The 18,822-nt window shown below is 45.5% G+C and overlaps 2 protein-coding genes across 2 annotated transcripts; both read left to right on the top strand.

Moving 5' to 3' along the window:
• The first annotated feature begins 4,413 nt into the window (after positions 1–4,413).
• Positions 4,414–7,977, top strand: rtn4rl2a (reticulon 4 receptor-like 2 a). Its single transcript, XM_003971959.2, has 4 exons — positions 4,414–5,021; positions 5,506–5,732; positions 5,860–6,093; positions 6,225–7,977. The coding sequence occupies exons 1-4, from the start codon at positions 4,964–4,966 to the stop codon at positions 7,068–7,070; spliced, it is 1,365 nt and encodes a 454-aa protein (XP_003972008.1). The 5' UTR covers positions 4,414–4,963; the 3' UTR covers positions 7,071–7,977.
• A 7,264-nt stretch (positions 7,978–15,241) lies between these two features.
• Positions 15,242–17,930, top strand: LOC101073695 (C-type lectin domain family 4 member M-like). The gene is made up of 7 exons (XM_011612395.2): positions 15,242–15,353; positions 15,514–15,636; positions 16,072–16,170; positions 16,266–17,051; positions 17,129–17,271; positions 17,362–17,471; positions 17,562–17,930. The coding sequence occupies exons 2-7, from the start codon at positions 15,534–15,536 to the stop codon at positions 17,698–17,700; spliced, it is 1,380 nt and encodes a 459-aa protein (XP_011610697.1). The 5' UTR covers positions 15,242–15,353; positions 15,514–15,533; the 3' UTR covers positions 17,701–17,930.
• The last annotated feature ends 892 nt before the right edge of the window (positions 17,931–18,822 follow it).

An 18,822-nucleotide genomic window follows, 5' to 3' on the forward strand; every position in this document is an offset into this window, starting at 1 on the left:
TCTGGGGGGCGCTACAGAACCCTCAGCACACAGACCAGCAGACTGAGGAACAGCTTCTTCCCCAGAGCCGTGTCCCTGTTGAACTCCTGCTGACTCTCACACTCCACATTTCACTACACTGCAGCGGTTTACACAATAACTCACTAGCTTAGTAACCAACATAGCTACTGTTTAAACTTATTTTGCACACTCATGCACTTTATCATCTGCACATCCCAAATTTATCATTTGCACATTTCCTCTAGCTTTATGTAAATAGTTTCTGCACTTATAGTTTAAGGCATTTAATGTAAATACTCATCTGTAAAATATGGTTATAGTGCAACTTTGTAAACAACTGTAAACTACTGTAACAATATAAACCGCACATACTGTAACAATAAAGTTGAATCTAATCTAATGTGACATTTTTCAAATCTACTTTGAAGGGAATATGAAGGGAATGTATTAAATGTGCCGTGGGAATAAAGTACTTAGCTGCTTGCTAATCTCTTGATACACTTGTTTCAAATCAATGACGACCTGTCCAGGAGGTCGTCCAACCCAGAGCGACAGTTAAAGTAGTGCACACATCAGTCGCCTCAGGGAAGGTCAAAGTTCATGACTCCATGGGGACACAAGAGTGGCGACGGTCTGCTGCTGCTTTGCTGCGTCAGGACCTGGAACCTCGACATCTACCCTCTGGCAGAATAACCTTGTGACCTTGAGCTCAAGTGTCGGGTTATGCAGCCGGACAACGGCCTGGAACACACAGTTAAACGGTCAGAAAATCCCTCCACTGTGGCTGAGATGAAGCAACTCCGAGTGGGCCGAGATTCCTCCCCACCAACGTGAAAGACTGCAGTTATTGACACAACCAGTCATTAGTTTCAGGGGGTGAGTACGCTTCCACTGTGCACACACAAGTGTTTAGCAAGCCTCAAAAGGGTGTTGAAATGCTTTTTTATTCTTAAAAAACTGAGCAAATAAATCAATTTGCCTGAATATAGACAAGGTCATGTGATTTCATGCAATTTGTGGGAATTCCGCAGGCCCCAGGTGTGACTTCAGAGGTTTTCAAGCACTTTGGCTCCCGTCCTTGGGCTCAGCCGGCCCGACTTGGCCAGACTTCAGCCCAACGGGAGAGGCTGCGTTGAAGTGAGGAACACTTGTGTCTCCATTACCGTGACTGCAGTGATCCCAGTGATGCTGGTGATTGGAGCAGAGGGGAGTGGGATTCCGTCTGGCACTGTGCGTCACAACTTTGACGTCTCTGTGTGCATATTTGTGTACTTCACACTGGGGGGATAGGTGGCTGCAACATGGCATGGCTGACTACAGCAGACTGTAAATAATATACATTTAAAACAGTCATCACTGCATGTGTGGCTTTTGATGCTTTGATGCTGGAGCCAGGTAAAGAGCCAGGACATAGAAACGGGAAAACCTAAGTGATAATGAAGACGCAGTTTTCCGTGGAAACGCTGACTCGAGACAATATTCCCGCTGGTCTTTCTTCTTGCTACACGTGCATCTCACCACACCTTAGTTGAAACCCAACACACGCATGGCTGCGCAGATGGGTGCACAAAGTGGGCAGCGGGTGTGAATATGACAATGGTGCTCTTCAGAAACTTGAATTAACACTTACACGTGACAGCACGAGTTCTGCATACTCTGCACGACACGTGCACGTGCACGTAAGAGTGGAAATGAATTCAGTGAGGAATCTTTTCATGGGTGCAAAAATCTGGCGGGCAATCTTTTGTAAAATGAAACAACAATTCCACCTCTGTCCAGTCGGTTCACGTGCATTCAGCATCTAAAACCTTCGGTTTTTAAAATCTCAGTGTAAAATGTTAAAGGAACTGAAGGGAAAAGTTTTTCGGAACCTTTAAATGACTAAAATGAGAGGGAGGATAATGTTAATCTTCCTGTGGATCCCAGCAACACATTTGCATGTGAAAATTTAGTGCACACCTGACAGGGAAATGCAGGCACCCTGTCACTTACGCACAAAACACTTGTAGCGAGAGGTGATGCAGAGAGAAAAAAAGTGAGATCGAAGTGAAAACTCAACAGCAGCAGTGACGCAAAAGCTTCGACGGCCTCGGAACAAATAAACAGGGAAAAAAGGCAGAAACTCTGGAAAGACGATTCTTGAGTTTGTCCTGAATCAAAGATGAATATGAACTCACACGCTAAAGTCATAAAAATGTTCACCGATCATGTATGAGGGGTTTGTTTCTGATGAACACACAACCAGATGTTTCATACATTGTGTTGCATCTACAGTTGGAATCAGTTTTCCACTTTATCCCTAATTACATCGTGTTTGTTGATTAAAAAAAGCGCCGTAGGTTCGGGCTTGTGAACACGAAAAGGCCGCCAATTTGGTTAAAAATATATAGATATTTGAAATACAATGTTTTCTCCCAGAGGCACTTTTTAAATAATTTTACATTATGACAAATATGTCAAAATCTCTTTAGATTTGCGATTGCAACTTACATCTCTAAATGAGAGCTAAACCAACGGTTTCAGGGGGGCGTTCATATGGGCAACAGAAAGAAGGAACACGACCCTCTTGTGTTTCTGGAGCTCAATAACGTGCTGCCTTATAAGAGGAAAAAACTCATCATGCGTCTGCAGTGGGCACTGTGCTGGAGACAGTGTGGAAGAGACAAACAAGAATATGGTTAAACGGAAGCAGTGATGCTACGAATGACGAGAATCAGAAGGGAGGGCAGGATGATGAAGTTCTTTGTCTGAGACAATTGGACAGACGTGAAAGATGCTTCTGCCTCTGTGAAGGTAGCTGGATAATAAGCAGCTAGCCGGACGCTTTCCTTCTAAACAACAACACGTCGTGTTGAGTCAGTCGTCTTTTTGTGGTTTTTGTCAGGCTGTGCGTGTGTCACCTCTGTCTTTTCTGTCTCAGCGCTCTTCAGATGTGTGCACGTCTGTCTGCAGCAGCTGTCAATCCCCCCCCCCCGTGCTCCTCACACAAAGTGAGCCGCCAGTTCAGGCCTAATGAAAGGAAGCACGTGCGCCACTATTATCGCAGAGGAACAGAGGGATCGCGCACTCTTGCCTCAGGACAGTGCTGGCGTCACGCAGAAAACAACAGGCCACCTTCCACCTGTGCACGTGTGACTCTCGGTGGCAAAGTTAAGTCGAAACCAACTCGTGTTACACCAGAAGGACAACGGCAACACACCTGCTGACAGGTGCGCCCGGTAGTCGTTGAACGCCACGCGCCGAGAGGATAATGTGCACGTGGGAGAAGCGAGGGACGGACCGAGAGAGTGGGCTGGGGAAAGCCTCATTCTGAATGTGCACCATAGTTACACAAACATGGTGATCGGCGCGCTCACCAAGGATTCGGTGCCTACACAGTGCTGCAAACCTTGTGTGTGGGTGACTGGCACAACCCAGACTGGGCTGACACGCCGCGGTGGCATTTAGACAAAAGTTGTCTCTCAGCAGGCAGGCAAGCAGACTCACACACACGTGCACACACACAAACACACACACACACACACACAGCTGGTGTAGTGGGTGTGTGTGAAGGGGAGGTACTGTGAGGTTCTGGACCAGGATGGCCAGGAGGTGTGAATGAACAACACACATGCACACACTGTGCGATCGGACCCCTCATTACTCACATGTTTACCACTGCCTGCGCCTGAGTGGACCGTGTGCGCGTCTCCACATGCATCCTCATTTGTTTGTACACGCACTCTGATACTGGATTATTCATTCGTAGAATCGTCTGTTGTGTAAACGGGGGGACTTGACTAATTTTTGGACCTCTTCGTCCTCTGGATTTTCTACGCAGGGTCGACTCTGTCTTTGGCGTTGTCCCTCCTGGACGTTTGTCTCTCGTGCTTTTGGACCTTTCGGTCTCCTCCCTGTCACTGGCGCCGAGGCCCGCTACAATAACCACTCAGTAACCACAGCGCCATCCTGAAAGCCTCTCGATTGATTTTCAACCTCTGGTGTCTTTTCGCCACTGGATGCGGCATCTTAAAATGATTCAAAGATGAGAAGACTGAAATGAGCAGGAGCAGATGAATCGAGGTCAACATCTCTCCTTCCTAATATCGTAATACATTCGCAACATCTGTAAAAAAAAAGAAAGCAGAAGTAAAATTTCTCTCATTTTAAAATTGCAGATCTGTCAAACGCCACCCAGATATTGCTCAATAGTTAAAAAGCAATGTTTTGTGGCCAGCTAAACTTTCGATTTTATGTCGACATAATCTGAAAAATCGCATCATAGTCTAATTAAATATAACACAAACAGCCTGGGTGCAGCGGAGTTAGTTAACCTCCCTAATAAATACTACAGCTGCTTTGAGTGACTCTCTTTTTTTGGCACTGAATCCTTCCTTGCAGCTGAATCATAATTCGGGGGCATCCTTCTTTCCTTTGACAGAACCATCCAGACCGTTTCTTCTTGCCTGTGTCTGGCGAGAGCGCGCCGGAAGTAGACCATAACCAGTAAAAATAAAAAACAACCCTGCGCGTCTCCTCCGCGCATCCACAAAGCCCAGTCATTATTACTGGGCACCGTGCCGTCCTCACCCCCTCCTTTCCTCTTCTCCTTTCTCTTTCTACTTCCACACACTCGTTTTCGCCCTCCCATCTTACGCGTTTCAACTTGTCGTCCGTTTGCGTGCATGACTCCAACCAATCTTTACGCGCGTTCCAGCCTCTCCAAGAGAATCCCCTACGGTCGGCCCCTCCCCTCTCCGGTTCCTGCCGCCCTCACTCATTCATGACCCGGGATTGGTGACGTAGGAGATTCCACGATGCCCACTACCGTAGGCAATAACGGGATGCTCGAGTATATATGGGACATTGGTGGCCACCAACCGGCACGCTCTCAGTCGCTCCGACTCGGGAACCAGAGCATCAGCGGAGATAGCAGGCTTTACTTCGCCCTTTCAGGCTAACTCGCTTTGGGCTTTGGTTCAGGATGGAAACTTCATCGATTTCTCGGAGCCGACGATGCTCCGTCATGCGCAACTGCAAAAGTAAGACTTTCTATGTTTCTTATCATTTATGGTACGGTGTTGGCATTCATTAAATTGAATTGCTCCTATAAAAAGAGAAACGCTTTCACTGGGAATTTGTGCAACTGATTTTAATTATCGTTTAATTAAAAGATAAACGATTAGACGAAATGGCACAATATAATATAAGCATAGAATTTTCTGTCAGAATGATCATTTTCTTGCAAATCTAAATAGTTTTCATCAAGTGAATGACTTATCAAAATAATGATATGAGCGATGATTCGTTAATGCCTCGCCCGATCTTTCGTTCTTGTTGTGCGTAATGCGTAAAATGCCTGACGTAAACATTAACTCAGTAGCTGTGATTATCATGATCCAGCTAAAATCATAATAATATTCTTAAAACGCATTTTAATATAACGATTTGGCCAAGAGGCAAACAAAACGCAGATGTTTCTCTGTTTGGACCGGGAATTAACGACGCGCCAATGTTCTTATCCAGGCGGTCTCTCCCTGTGGCTGGTGGTGTGGCTGGTCCTCGGCAAGCCAAGTCCGACATCGGCGTGCCCGCATCATTGCGTGTGCTACCCGACTCCGATGACTGTGAGCTGCCAGGCGCAGAACTTCACTGCTGTACCGGCGGGAGTGCCCTACGAGTCGCAGCGCGTATTCCTCCAGAACAACCGGATCACGGAGCTCAGAGTTGGCTCTTTCGGCTTCGGAACTCAGGTAAAAGACAAAAGCTCATAGAGAAGGGATAAAAGCACAAATACGTCTAAAAATATTTGCATTGCATACAGTGATGCAAGGTTAAATAACATGGTAACACGCCCTTAAAATCCATTTTCTCCATTAGGTTCTGTGGCTTTTCTCCAACAACATCACATGGATTGAGGCAGGGGCCTTCAGTGAGCTGAGGGATTTGGAGGAGTTGGATCTGGGTGACAATCCAGGCCTCCGCAGGCTGGAGGGGGGAGCCTTCCGCGGACTCGAGAAACTCCAGAGCCTCCATATGCACCGCTGTCGTCTGTCTGCCCTGCCCCATGACATCTTCCACAAACTGTACAGCCTGCACTTCCTCTATTTGCAGGTAAGGGAAGGCAAACAAATACGGTGCCGGTGGCTCTGAGCCTAACCAAAAAAAATCCCAGGCTTCAAGTACCAAAACCTGGGTTGCTGCTTATGATCTGTACCAACACACCTTCTTTTTGTGTTCTCCAGGAGAACAACCTCCACTTCCTGCAGGATGACATCTTCTCAGACCTCATCAATCTAAGCCAGCTGTTCCTGCATGGCAACCGCATCCGCACTCTCTCAGAGAACGTGTTCCGTGGCCTGGTCAACCTTGACCGCCTTCTCCTGCATGACAACCGCATCAGGCAGGTGAACCGCCGCGCCTTCCGCGACCTCGGCCGCCTCACCATGCTCTTTCTCTTCAACAACTCCCTGGCTGAGCTGCCCAGCCAAACTCTGAGGGACACACAAAGTATCGAGTTCCTCCGCCTCAATGCCAACCCCTGGTCCTGTGGCTGTGAGTCCCGAGCCCTGTGGGAGTGGTTCCGCGAGGCCCGGGTCTCTTCCTCAGAGGTCATTTGTGCCTCTCCTTCCACCCGCCGTGGCCAGGACCTTCGCTTCCTCCGTGAGATGGACTTTGCTCTTTGCCCCTTACCCGACCCAGGTTCTATTGGCGGCTCCACCACCACCACATTCAGCACCAAAACCCGCTGGTGGTTCCACAAAAACAAGCCACAGTCCTCCACGAAAGGCGTCTTTGAGAAAACCTCCGAAACCGTCAAGGCTGGTTTGTATGGGAAAGGCCCGTCAACGACCACCTCGGTGGTCAAGTATGAGATGGGGGAGGAAGAGCTGGCGTTGCCCAAACTCGACCCGGAAGAGTATTGGGAAAACTACGGTAACGAGGACTCCGGCATCACTGTGCGGTGCTTCGAGCTTGAATGTCCACCCGAATTTGAATTGCCTCCATCTGCCTCCTCCCCCTCCTCTTCCTCCCCCTCTCTGGCAGCCCTTTCTGTTGTCAGCATCCTCCTCCATCTACTGTTCGGTTGAATTGGACTCTTGATGCCACGCCCCCTTCCCCCTCCAGCCTGTTTTAAAGGCTGTGAGACCCCCTGATAGACTCTTTACACCCCCTTTGCCCTCTCTGTTAGCCACTTCTGAAGGCACAGTGAGGGAGATAGAGGGAATGGTCTGATTCTAAATCTACCACGTACAGGGCTCAACATTTTTCAGGGCTGCTAAGAGTTCTTCAGCTGAGACCACAAATCTATACAGGTATAGCCTTCTCTGCTTTGCCTGGATGATTTCATAATTCCCTGTAATCAGGGCAACGAGGGCTTAGTCCATCACTAGTATCAGTGTGATTTACAGTTGTGTCAATTTTGTCACCTTAACATAGTTTAAACTAGTGCAACCAATTAACTGGCTGCTACCGGTCTTTAAATTACTGTTAGTTTTCAGTGCACAGTAATGAATACTGTAACACTTAAAGTGTGTAAATAGTTGTGTATTTTTGTGAGTGATAACTGAAAAGGGAAAGGTAATCATACCGAGACAGGGTCCACTCATTACAAAAGACTACTGTAGGTTATGATGAATTCATTTCATAAGCTACAAACGGTAATTACTAGAAATGAAATTGGCAGGTTAAGGAAACCAAGGAAAACCGAATCAAAGCCGGAGATGAGAAAGCTTGAGACCGTGCAGGAACCTGCAGATGAAGAGAAGCAAACGTGCTCATGGGTAGTTGTTGTGTCCAGCCACCTCAGCGGTTCTCTGTGATCACTGTGTCTTCTGCGACAGCCACAGTGAACAAGTGCTTCCTGTCAGGAAGCTGCAGATTTCTTTTATTTTCTTTTATTTCGATAGATGTGTCTTTCTGTGACATATTGATATAATGTGTAAAGATTGTTTGACTTGAATGCAGAAGCTCTTGATAAAAAAAAAATACACTGAATATTTCTGGAATCCCGCTTTTATTCGTCGCATTACTTCGACAATGTGCTTCGGTTTGTGTCGAGCCAAGTCGAGAGGAGCAGATTGCGACTCTGACTACGGCGTGACTAAACCGACCAAAGTTCACGAAAAAGCAGCGACCACATGGACCCGATGTCACAGTGGCCGGTGAGAAGGTCCCTGACTGTGAAGGCATCTGGGAGGGTGTGAGCGAGCGAGAAGAAGAACGATGAACGGAGTCGCAAGCTGGCGCCATCGCAGAAGCAAATACGTCACTCGTTTTGTCACTGCGGTGATTCATGTGAATCACGGGCGGGCGAAGCCAGATGGACGGGAGAGGCGCAAGTTCCCTGGCAACCATAGTTCTGGCCAACGAGAAGGTCCGGAGAAAAAGCCAAAACTGACACTGCGGACGAGGACAGACGGCCCTATAAATAACACCAACTAAACACTAATAACACTAATAACAACCAACTAAAGCTGAGATTTTAAAAACATGTTGAAGAACCCCCCCCACACACACACACACGCACACACACATACACACTCCTTCTTCTTCAGTGGGTTTATTCCATTGTTACCTCTTCACAAGCGAGATACAGTAGATGTGTTTCCAAGCTTCAGCAGAGGTGAGGAGGTCAAGGCTGAGATACAGAGTAGGAGTGGAAGAGTAGGAGAGGTGCAAACATATGCGCGCGCACACACACACACACACACACACACACACACACACACACACGCGCACACACACACACGCGCACACACACGCGCGCACACACTAATGATTGTGATTTCAGGAAATACTTGGTGCTGTTTTCTTTTTCATCTCCTGGAGGTCAACCTGAGCCTGGGGGCTCTTCAGTGGCCCAGACAGCGAGGCCACTGTGAGATGACCAGTTGTGTCATGGTAACGTCGTTTCCTTTGTTCAGTTTGTCTTTGTTTACAGTCTGTGTTTTGCACAAAATAAAGAAACGATGATGTCAGCTGACCGGCTGGATTGGCTCCTGTTCCTCCTGTTAAGATGCTGCTATCAAAGCAACAATAAGTCATTTTAATAACGTTTTGTGTGGGAGGTTCATTCAGGTCTTGGGAGAAACACCCAAAGCGGCCTGAGCCCACACATGCACACACCCACAGGCTTGTGTGGACGCGCACGCACACGTGATGTTGCGCAAGTCTCCCCGGCTGTTGTCCAGCTTTCTTCACAGTACAAACGGACATGAGGTGGAGACATGCAACAAAAAGATAAATTAAAGATGATTAAATAGTGACATCATGAATGACTGACATGCAAATGCAGTTATATTATAATTAGAAAGACTGACCGACCCTTTCGAGTGAGTATTAGGTTTATACTAATATTCAGTGCAATTATGCTCGACAAAATAACTTGGTGAATCACATGAAAGATAAAATAAAAATGCACTAAACAATAAGACAGCGATAAATTCATAAATATAGAATCTCTCTCAAGCAGAACATTTCACATTTGCCCAGAAGCTGAAGTGGAGCAGTGGGATCGTCACGTTTCCGAGGTTGATAGTAAAATATCTGACAAATGGATCTAATCTTGATCTGAGCTGGTCATATGCGTCACCTTTGTTTCAAGACAGAAACTCTGCCGCAGATTAAGCAAATAAATAAACATAATGAACCTTTCTGACGAGTTTATGAGCCCAAATCCTTCACAAAGAACCTTCTGTCAGTGTGTTTGTACTCGACTTTATTCTTCAGCTACCAGGCTGCTGAACACAGATCCCATTCTCTCTCACACACACACACACACACTCACACACACACACATGCTCACTCGCAGTCTGTCATGTCTATATAAGGATGGTACAGACACATCAGTTATCATTCATAATCCCATTGGTAGCGTTTGTGAGGCAAAAAAAAAAAAAGATCCATGACGCACTTTGGTTGTGGAGTCCATATAAAGTGTGTGTGTGTGTGTGTGTGTGTGTGTGTTTGATTGGGCAGTGTCCACATCACTCAAACGCAGGACCCAGTCAGAGGACAGATGTGGATGTACGTATCTACAGTATATGTAACTGCTGAATATTCCTGAACGGGAGGGAGGCTGGTTGCTGAGCGCTGCTCCACGTGCGTCACCGTTTTCTCACAACTTGCTTCCACCTGCTGGATCCCTCATACTTCTCACTTTCTTTGATGTCCTCCCTCAAACACACAATTGCGCACATATCCAAAGCATGCACGCACACTTTCTCACTTGCACATACGCAATTTGCACTTTCCTTCTTCTGAAAATACGCCCGTGAATGCTTTTGCATGTTCTGGCCGCCTCTATCCGCCACGTCTCCACCAGCTTCCTTCACACGTCCTTCTGCATCGTCCTTGACGTAAAATCCTCCACGATCGGAGAAGAAAAGTTAAAAAAGAGGAGAAAAATCACAGCAGTAGAGGAAGGAAAACACGGCGACGTGGTCATGAGGACTTGTGTGAAGGTGCGAGAAAGGAAGCGTTCGCTTTGAGTCATGTACTTGGACCTCATCACTTGAGAGTTGAGAACATTTCGAAAGTGCAGACAAACACACACACACACTCAGATACACACAGTTGTGCCATGTTTTGGCAGCACTTGCAATTGTGAGTCCACTTTAAAGGAGACAGACGTCTTTCTTATCACTTGAGTTGGTAGTCGAGTCGTTGAATCAGAATTTTGAGTGAGCGTATTGGGGGGGGGGGGGGGGGGGGGGGGCCTGTAAACCTCTGATAATCCACCTGAGACACCTGTTGATACAGAGGATCCAGTAGCAGCTGCACCTTCATTCTGGAGGGATATCGTGGAAAATTCAGCTCGTTAAAATGTTAGATGGAGAAAAAAAGCATTTCATGAATAGGTTTAATCTTCTAAAGTGTACAAGATGCAGACTTTACTGTAAAGTGCTGTGAATGGTTTAATGATTTAATCAAAAGCATCCAATTACCAGCGGTTTGCCCAGGGCAGTGTCGACAGGTTCCTGGGCAACGCTCCCACCTCTGCTATTAGGGAAAACCACAGACTTGATTTTGCTTTGTGATCGGTGGATTTCCTTTTTCCTTTGAAAGCTACCGTTTGATCAAAGGTGGTGTGGGCGTGGAAACAGTTTTATGTTGTGCGTTTTATGTTTTATATCTATGTTGCTTTGCAGTGTAACAGACAGAACTATGAATGGTTCGATGATGACGGCAGTATTTGCACAAACACCAACTGTTTCTCTGTTGTTTGAAGCTTTAGCGCTGAGCTACAAAAGCTTAACGAGCATTACATGACATACATGGCTAATTTCACACACTCGTCTTGTTTCTACTTCTATTTATTTCTCCGGAATGAAAATAGACTGTGGCACCGCAGAGGGAGGCAGGAGAGGAGCTGCACAATGAATCACCGGGAGTCGGAAAAGTCTCATCGGTCTGTGGAGCTCAAACAAGATCAAACAAGGAGCCTCGTAGATCCGACATGATCAAGCACACCGAGTGTGACACAAGGGAGGGATCAGGTGGATTCTCTATTTATAGACACGGGTGAAGGCGTGAACAAAGCCAGGAAATACAACATTGGCATAAAAGAGAGAGAAAAAAGAGCAGAGACTATAAATATTTCTAGGTTACAAGTTCTAGGTGTTGGTACAAATACCACCACTGTAGAAACCAGCTGAACGTTACCGAGCAACTGATCATTTATTCAAAATCTGATAAATAAAGACCAATAACAGGATCATTGTTGAGGAGGACAAAAGAAGTCTGGTGGACGTTATTCTTCATAAACCCTCATTGATTATATTTTATCATGGTGTTACTTTAATGATGCTGGGGGGGGGGATTTTGACAAAACCGTTGCATAAAACTTCTGCAAATAGTAATTTAATCCCACACAGCTGGAGCCTTGCGAGCTCATCTGAGCAAACACAATATCATTTACAACAGTATCTTCTTTGTATTCCTTCGGGGTGGATGATTTGTGCTGAAGTCTGTGTTCGTCTAACTCGGTAAGACGGCTTTTGGGTTGTTTTCCACGTGGGCATGTGTGAAAGGAAGAGTCAGTCCAAGATTCTCTGGCTGCTCTTCAAAACTGTTTGAGTTTTGCATAAAACCGGCGATGTTTCACCCCCGTTAGACACAGTTCCAGGACCCTTTCTTGGTTTCAGGTGAGCAGCCAATTAAAAGTGAATGCCTGCTTAATGTTGTTCCTGTTGGTTCGGGAATCACGTGGTTGACAGTAGACTTTGGAAGTGCTTTGCATTATAAAATATAAAGGAAGACATTGTAAGAACATTAGGAAACACAATAAAATCATAAAAATATGACACTTTAAAAACTGTTCTGACAAAGGTGCCTCTTGGGTGATGACTTCGAGGGCAGGGGGCAAATGTAGCAGGTTTTGTTGCCCCTGGTTTGGTGGAGAGGGGAAGGTCAGAGAAGCGGGAACGCGGCAGAAGGAGTCGAATGTGGGGAACGAGGGCCCAGTGGAGGTTCAATCAACGGTGGATGTGATGAATGCATGAATCAGGGTTTCAGAAACAGAGAAGGGAAGCGATGGTGATGTGGTTGAAGGCCTGTTTGTGTTGTTGAGGTGGTTTGCTAACGCCAGGCTGAAGTTATGGGTGGATTCGAGTGGGGACGTGGCGCCGATGAGTATGAGACATCGTGGTTTCATCCGATCTTCATCCGTCTTCTTAAGTGACCCTCGTAGACACACTGAGGACGAAAAAGTTTGCGACGTGACTCAGTTTGATAGAATAAAATTTCGGAAAATATGTTTTGGCAGATCAGTGATGCATCAAAGTTCCCGAGGACGTCACAGGGCAGAGGAGAAGAGGAACAGAGGAGGGAGATAAGAAGCTTTGGAAGGAGAAATGTGGGCAGATGTTGGGATAAACAGGATGTTTGCCGATGAAATGAGACAAAGGCAGGATTATTGCTCAGGTGGAAGGGTGGAATAAGATGCATGGACTTGTAGGAAGGTGAATTATCGGCATAGAACTAACTCCAGAGATTAATTTCCTAAAGCTTTAGTGTCGCATCTCATCACTGGAGGAGAGACGCTGAGGTAAAGTGAGGCACAGAGGAGTGAGAACTCTGGTAGGAGGCTAATTGTATTTGATATGTCGTTGATAATTGCACAAAAAAAACCACGAGTCTGTACGTGACTCAAAAATGGAACCTTTGTCACGTGTCGTGAGCAGCAAGGATGTGTTTTCATGTTAGTTGGGGCTTTTTTTAATTGTGTCGCGTTTCGTGGCATTTGATTTTACCCCCGTTTTTGCCTTACATGGGATGTCCCGTATACATTTCTCGGAGGAAATAAGGGCCATCTAAGAGGTCACATGATGCATTCTGCAGTATTCTGAAGACAGCTGCAGAAACACGCCTTTTGGAAGTGGACGGGGAAGAACTCGAAAAATACCCAAGTCAGTCAGATCTTCTCTTGAAGGACAAAACCCCTGAACATCCTCCTCTGGGGAACGGCTCCATGACAACTGCTCTAAAATCGGATTCTTGTAACTCATTGTTTTCCTTTTATGCTGCTGCTCCGCTCCATTTATCCGCTGTGCTCTCGTGTCCTTGTCCACATCAGTCCTGTATGTGGGTGGCAGAGCTGGAAGAAAAAGCGGTGGGAGTTGTTGCAGGAGACGGTGCTGTCGGCTGGAGGTGGTGTAGCGCTGGGAGGAAAGGTTCTTGAGTTTGCTCTCGATTTTCCTCTGTTGTCCTGGGAACCACAGCTCATACAAGTGCTGCCGCCATCTTGGTCTTCGCTGCTCTGGGATCAGCGTGACACCCCTGGGCGACATTGTCCTTAATAGAGAAAGGGAACCTTTGCGGTTCTCTGAGCAGCACGCCGATTCCTTCATAAGCTTGAAAACCAAAGAACTCCTTATTCATCCATATCTGAAAGTGCTTCATCACGTTTGCTTTGGTGGTAACCATAAGAAACAGAAATATTTAGTCTCAGTAGTCCTGACCTATAAAAGTCACATCTTTTAGTTTTAGTTAGTTTTATTTAGCATAGTTTTGTTCTATTTGTTGCCTTTGACCAATGGTGCATCAGGAGGAATGGCCGTGCACGGCTATTATACATGCGTTTTAATGCTTAGTGAAATTACTCTACGTTTCCTGTGTATTCATATTTATATTGGTTACTATATATTAGAGGTTAGGGAAGGTTTGGGTCAGCGTTTTTATCTCACTGTGCTTCCCTGCGGTCTTCTCGAGTAAACTGACAGCTAGCTTGAGATACGTGAAGGGTGTTTCAGATTAACCCCCCTCTCTCTGTAGGAAGTCATGCTTCCTCTTATTTGCTGTTGGCTTTGACCCATGTCAGCTGCAGTGGGAGGCCCACGCTCACGCAGTACGCTGACTTTACAACTGGACTAAAACAAATGCTGGATTCTTGTGTCCACGTTTGTAAATGAATCTGAAATCATCGGACCTTGACTGCACATCTGCTATATAAGCCGATACATCAAGGGTCATCATCAACAGAAACGATGCGTCAGGTGTTAGACAGTCAATAATCCGTATTCATCAAGAACGACGATGCATGAAACAACTATTTAAATGCTAAAATACAGAGTTCACGCTGAGTAACTCCGCTGTCGCGTTATTCTCGTCTTTAACACCAGGTCTCTGTCAGTGTTGTCACAGAGGAAGCACTGAATTGGTCGACCTCGTTCCTGAGAGCAAAAATATGGATTTCTAATGGAACATTTAGAAACCTTGACAATAAAAACAATGTCAAACTAAAAAAAAACAACAACCCCTCAATCTGTGGGGCCCAAACTTAAATATTAGTCTACACAAAGTTTTGAAAGAGTTCATGATCAGCATTTTTCTTTGTTGTGAAATAAGTTCCTCCTTTTCAGTTTTCCTTAACTTCCGTGAACTTGATGACATTTGCAAAAAAAAATAAAAATTCCAAAATACGACAGACCTCTGCCCCAGGAACTCTTTACACAACTCAGAAACAGCATAATGTGTCTACAATATTCCACACATCTGCATAAACCAAGGTCAAAGTAGCACGTGCACTGTTCTTAATGTTGCATGTGTGTTATTATTAAAGTGTTCAATCCAAAAACATCACCAGGTTGAAAAGAGACTGAACTCAGGTGTGAATTTATGCGCATAATCAGTTGTTTTAGAATTTAGAAAATTAATACTTGTTGCGTTGTGAAAGAGAATCTTCTGATTTATAGTGATTAAAGTTGGCATCTGTATATATTCTAGGGAATAATGCTGGAGGGGAAGTTCCTTCCATGTGGGAGGACCTGCCGAATGTTGCTTAAGACGCCTCTGAGCCAGCAGTTCTGTGGTTATTACTACTCCAACCCTCATTCTTTGCTCACTTCAAATCTTTATCCTCATCATAACAGGTAAGATTTACTTTAGATCAACTGACATCATGCTTTTAAGCTCTGTGACGTCTCCATTTACAGTACTGAAACATGGAAGCAGTCAAGGCTTCTGCATATTTGCAGCTTTTCGCGTGTGTTTTTATACACATTTTTTTGTGTTTTAATTCCCACTTTGCAGCTGATGAAGGAGATTTAAAGATGTCTGTTGCATACAATGGTTCCACAGTAGCAGCCATGGACATGGACAGCAAAATAGGCTATAAACAATTTTTCTCAGAAGGCAGCAAGTTCCAGTATTCAGGTAAAGAAAGCTTGAATTCATTCCAAATGAAGCATAAAACAATGTTGTGGTTCAGCTCATAAAAAACACGGTGTACAAATATGGTGTAATTGGACTCCAAAAGGGTTAAAACATAAGGGGAACAGGGAACTCTAACGTGCTCTAACCTTTAAACGTGGCAATGCGGTATGAGACTATAGGATACTTCAGGATTAATGATAGACATTTAGAATGAGACAAAGTCAAAACCACCATGCAGAATTTAAAGAAATATAGCATCAATGCCGCTAGCTTTCCCTGAAATTCCGAGCTGTCTGTAGTTTAAAATTGCTCGAAATATGGTGAGTGGTGTTTTGCAATACTATTGAAAGAGGACAGATGGGGGCGGCACCAGTGGTTCCTTAAAACACTTCATCACTTTGAAGTTTCTGTTTCTATTCTTGCTCCTTTTTTCAGTATATGCATTGAGAAACAACCCTTTCCGGTTAGCAGCAGCGTGTTTCGGCCTGCTGTGTGTTCTGCTGCTGGCCGTCGTCATCGGTCAGAGTGTCCATCGTGAGTCTTTTGCTTTTCTTTGTCTAATATTGTGCATGTTTTAGAGAAATGTGCCTGGTCCAGTCTGTGGTTCAATGCTGTCTCATCTCTGGTAGACAACAAAGTAGAACGTGACCATCAGAGCAACCTGAGCAGCACAATTAAAGAGAAGGAGAACCTCCAGGAGAGACTGAGCACAGTGCAGAAGCAACAAAAGGATCTTCAAACTACAAACAGCAACTTACAGCAAACCAACAATTTCCTGTCGAAAAAGCTCGGCCAAACAATGACCAACAACAATTTACTGATTGCGGAAAATGCGAAACTTCAAACTAGCGAGAGCGAGTTAAAGACCAGCAACACAGCTTTGACCAAACAGACAGAAGAGCTGAAGGTGGCTAATGAAGAGCTGGACAAGTCCAACACGAATCTGGTGACAGCCAAAAATTATATACAGACCCAATATGATTTGATGCTCAAACGTAGAAATGAGTTGCAGGAGAGCTACGCCACCGTTTCCCAAGAGAGGAACAACCTACAGAACCAGTTCAACAACGTGACCAGAGCAAAAGAGCTGCTGCAGCTCGATTACGACACGTTAGTCAAGGACGTGGAACACTTGCAGGACAGGTACAACTTCTCCAACAATGAGAAGGAGATGCTGGAGAGCAGCCATCAAAACTTGACAATGTCCAAAGAAACCCTGCAGGCCAGCTACAACTCCCTCACCAAAGCCACGGACAAGCTGCGGGCGGCTTTGGAGTCGCTGACGCGGGAAAAAATAGAGCTGGAGGAAAACTACAAAAACGTGTCCTCGGAGCGAGACCGGCTGAGGGTGGTAGCACACAACCTGACTGTGGAGAGGGACCAGCTACTCGCGGACAATGATCGGCTCAGCACAGGTGGGCAACGTCCAGGAAGTCTGCACCGTCCCGCAGCCCATCCGTGCCCCTTAACGATGAATTCTCTCCGCCCGCAGATAAAAAATGCCCCACCGGCTGGAAGAAGTTTCAAGGCAGCTGCTACTACATTTCCGCTGGCAAGAAAAAATGGAAGGACAGTCGGGACTATTGCAAAATGAAGAAAGCGGATCTGGCAATCATAAAGACCCAGGAGGAGATGGTTTGTCCTTATTCACACTTGTCTGTTTAGTCCTCTGCAACAGGTTTGGTGTCACTAAACGCAGCACTAAAGCTCTGCTTGCTTTCATAGAGATTCCTCAACAACTTGTTTAGTAGCAACAAAGAGGTCTGGATCGGACTGACGGATGGAGGCTTGGAAGGCCAGTGGAAGTGGGTGGATGGAACCCCACTGACCACAACGTGAGGATTCCTGTTTTAAAGGGTCATTTTGCAGTTGGTGTGTGTGTGTGTTGGAGCGACTTCACTCCAGTGTTTCTTGTGATGCTGCAGGTTCTGGGGCGACAACCAGCCCAACAGCTACGATGGGAGGAACCAGGACTGTGTGGAGTTCTGGCACCTGGCGTCAAGAGACGGGAGCTGGAACGACGAGCACTGTAATGTCGAAAATAACTGGATGTGTGAGATGTAGATGATTTGAAATTGATGTAGCGCTCAAGTCGGAGCCAAAAGAGAGACATGCTGAATTGTGCTTTGATCGGAATCAGTGAACACGGGCTGTGATTATTAGGGAATAAAAGCTGCTTGTAGCGTTGATAAATGACAGGAATAATGCCTACAGCTGTAATATTTACCTGCAACAAATGTCCTTGCTTTACAGTCACTGAAATCAACACGTGCTAATAAAGACCAAATAAAGGATGTATGCTTATGTAAAGGATACCCCTGGCGTTGCTCTGGAAACCATCACAGCTTATTACTACTAAAATTGATTTGGTGAGATTTTACCATTAAAATCTGTGCTATCATCACATTCTTAGCATCCTTTAGCAGTGTGTAATTGTGCACACTTGCATGTATACTGACACAATAATACTTACATGTTTGAATCGGACATTTGGGCTTCACATCTGTTTTGTAACCTGGCGTCAAACATGGGCAGCAAAAAATAAAGTAGTGTATTTTTATTGGACATACAGGGGGGTGAAAGGGAACAATTAATGGACACACACATACAGACACATTAAAGTCTCGTGCTGCTTTTACAACAGGTTTCACGACTGAGAAAACAAAACAAACCAAAAATTACAGAATATTTTGTGACCCGGTCAAGTGTGGTTGTTTGCCAGTTACTATATATGTGCTGTAGATATGAATCTTTTATTTCTCAATAATACGGTATGTCCGTGATTATGGGATTTATTTCATAATTTTTCATTCTTCTAATATCAGATTTACGTACTGCCCAACACTGCCCCCTGCTGGAGAACGTGAGTCAACGAAGCCACATTTTCACTATAAGGTGGACGTTGGCAGTGATGTTATTCTAATTCGTAATTTGTGCCTTCCAGCTTGAAGCTACATTAACCGAGGCTCAGAAAAGAGGAAGATTTAAGACTGCTGAAACCCTCCAAGCTGAAACATTTAACAGCAATTTTGCCACAAGCTGAGGAAGCTGCACCAGGGGGGGGGGCATTTATACAACTACTCACTGTAAACTAGTTTTCAGGCAGCAACTGAGTAGCAGCTGGTTAACAATGAAACTCCAAGTCCTTCATGATGAAGATGGGACTCTCAGGGTAGCTCTGAAGGA

Source organism: Takifugu rubripes, chromosome 17 (genome assembly GCF_901000725.2).
Source record: "Takifugu rubripes chromosome 17, fTakRub1.2, whole genome shotgun sequence".
NCBI classification, from domain to species: domain Eukaryota; kingdom Metazoa; phylum Chordata; class Actinopteri; order Tetraodontiformes; family Tetraodontidae; genus Takifugu; species Takifugu rubripes.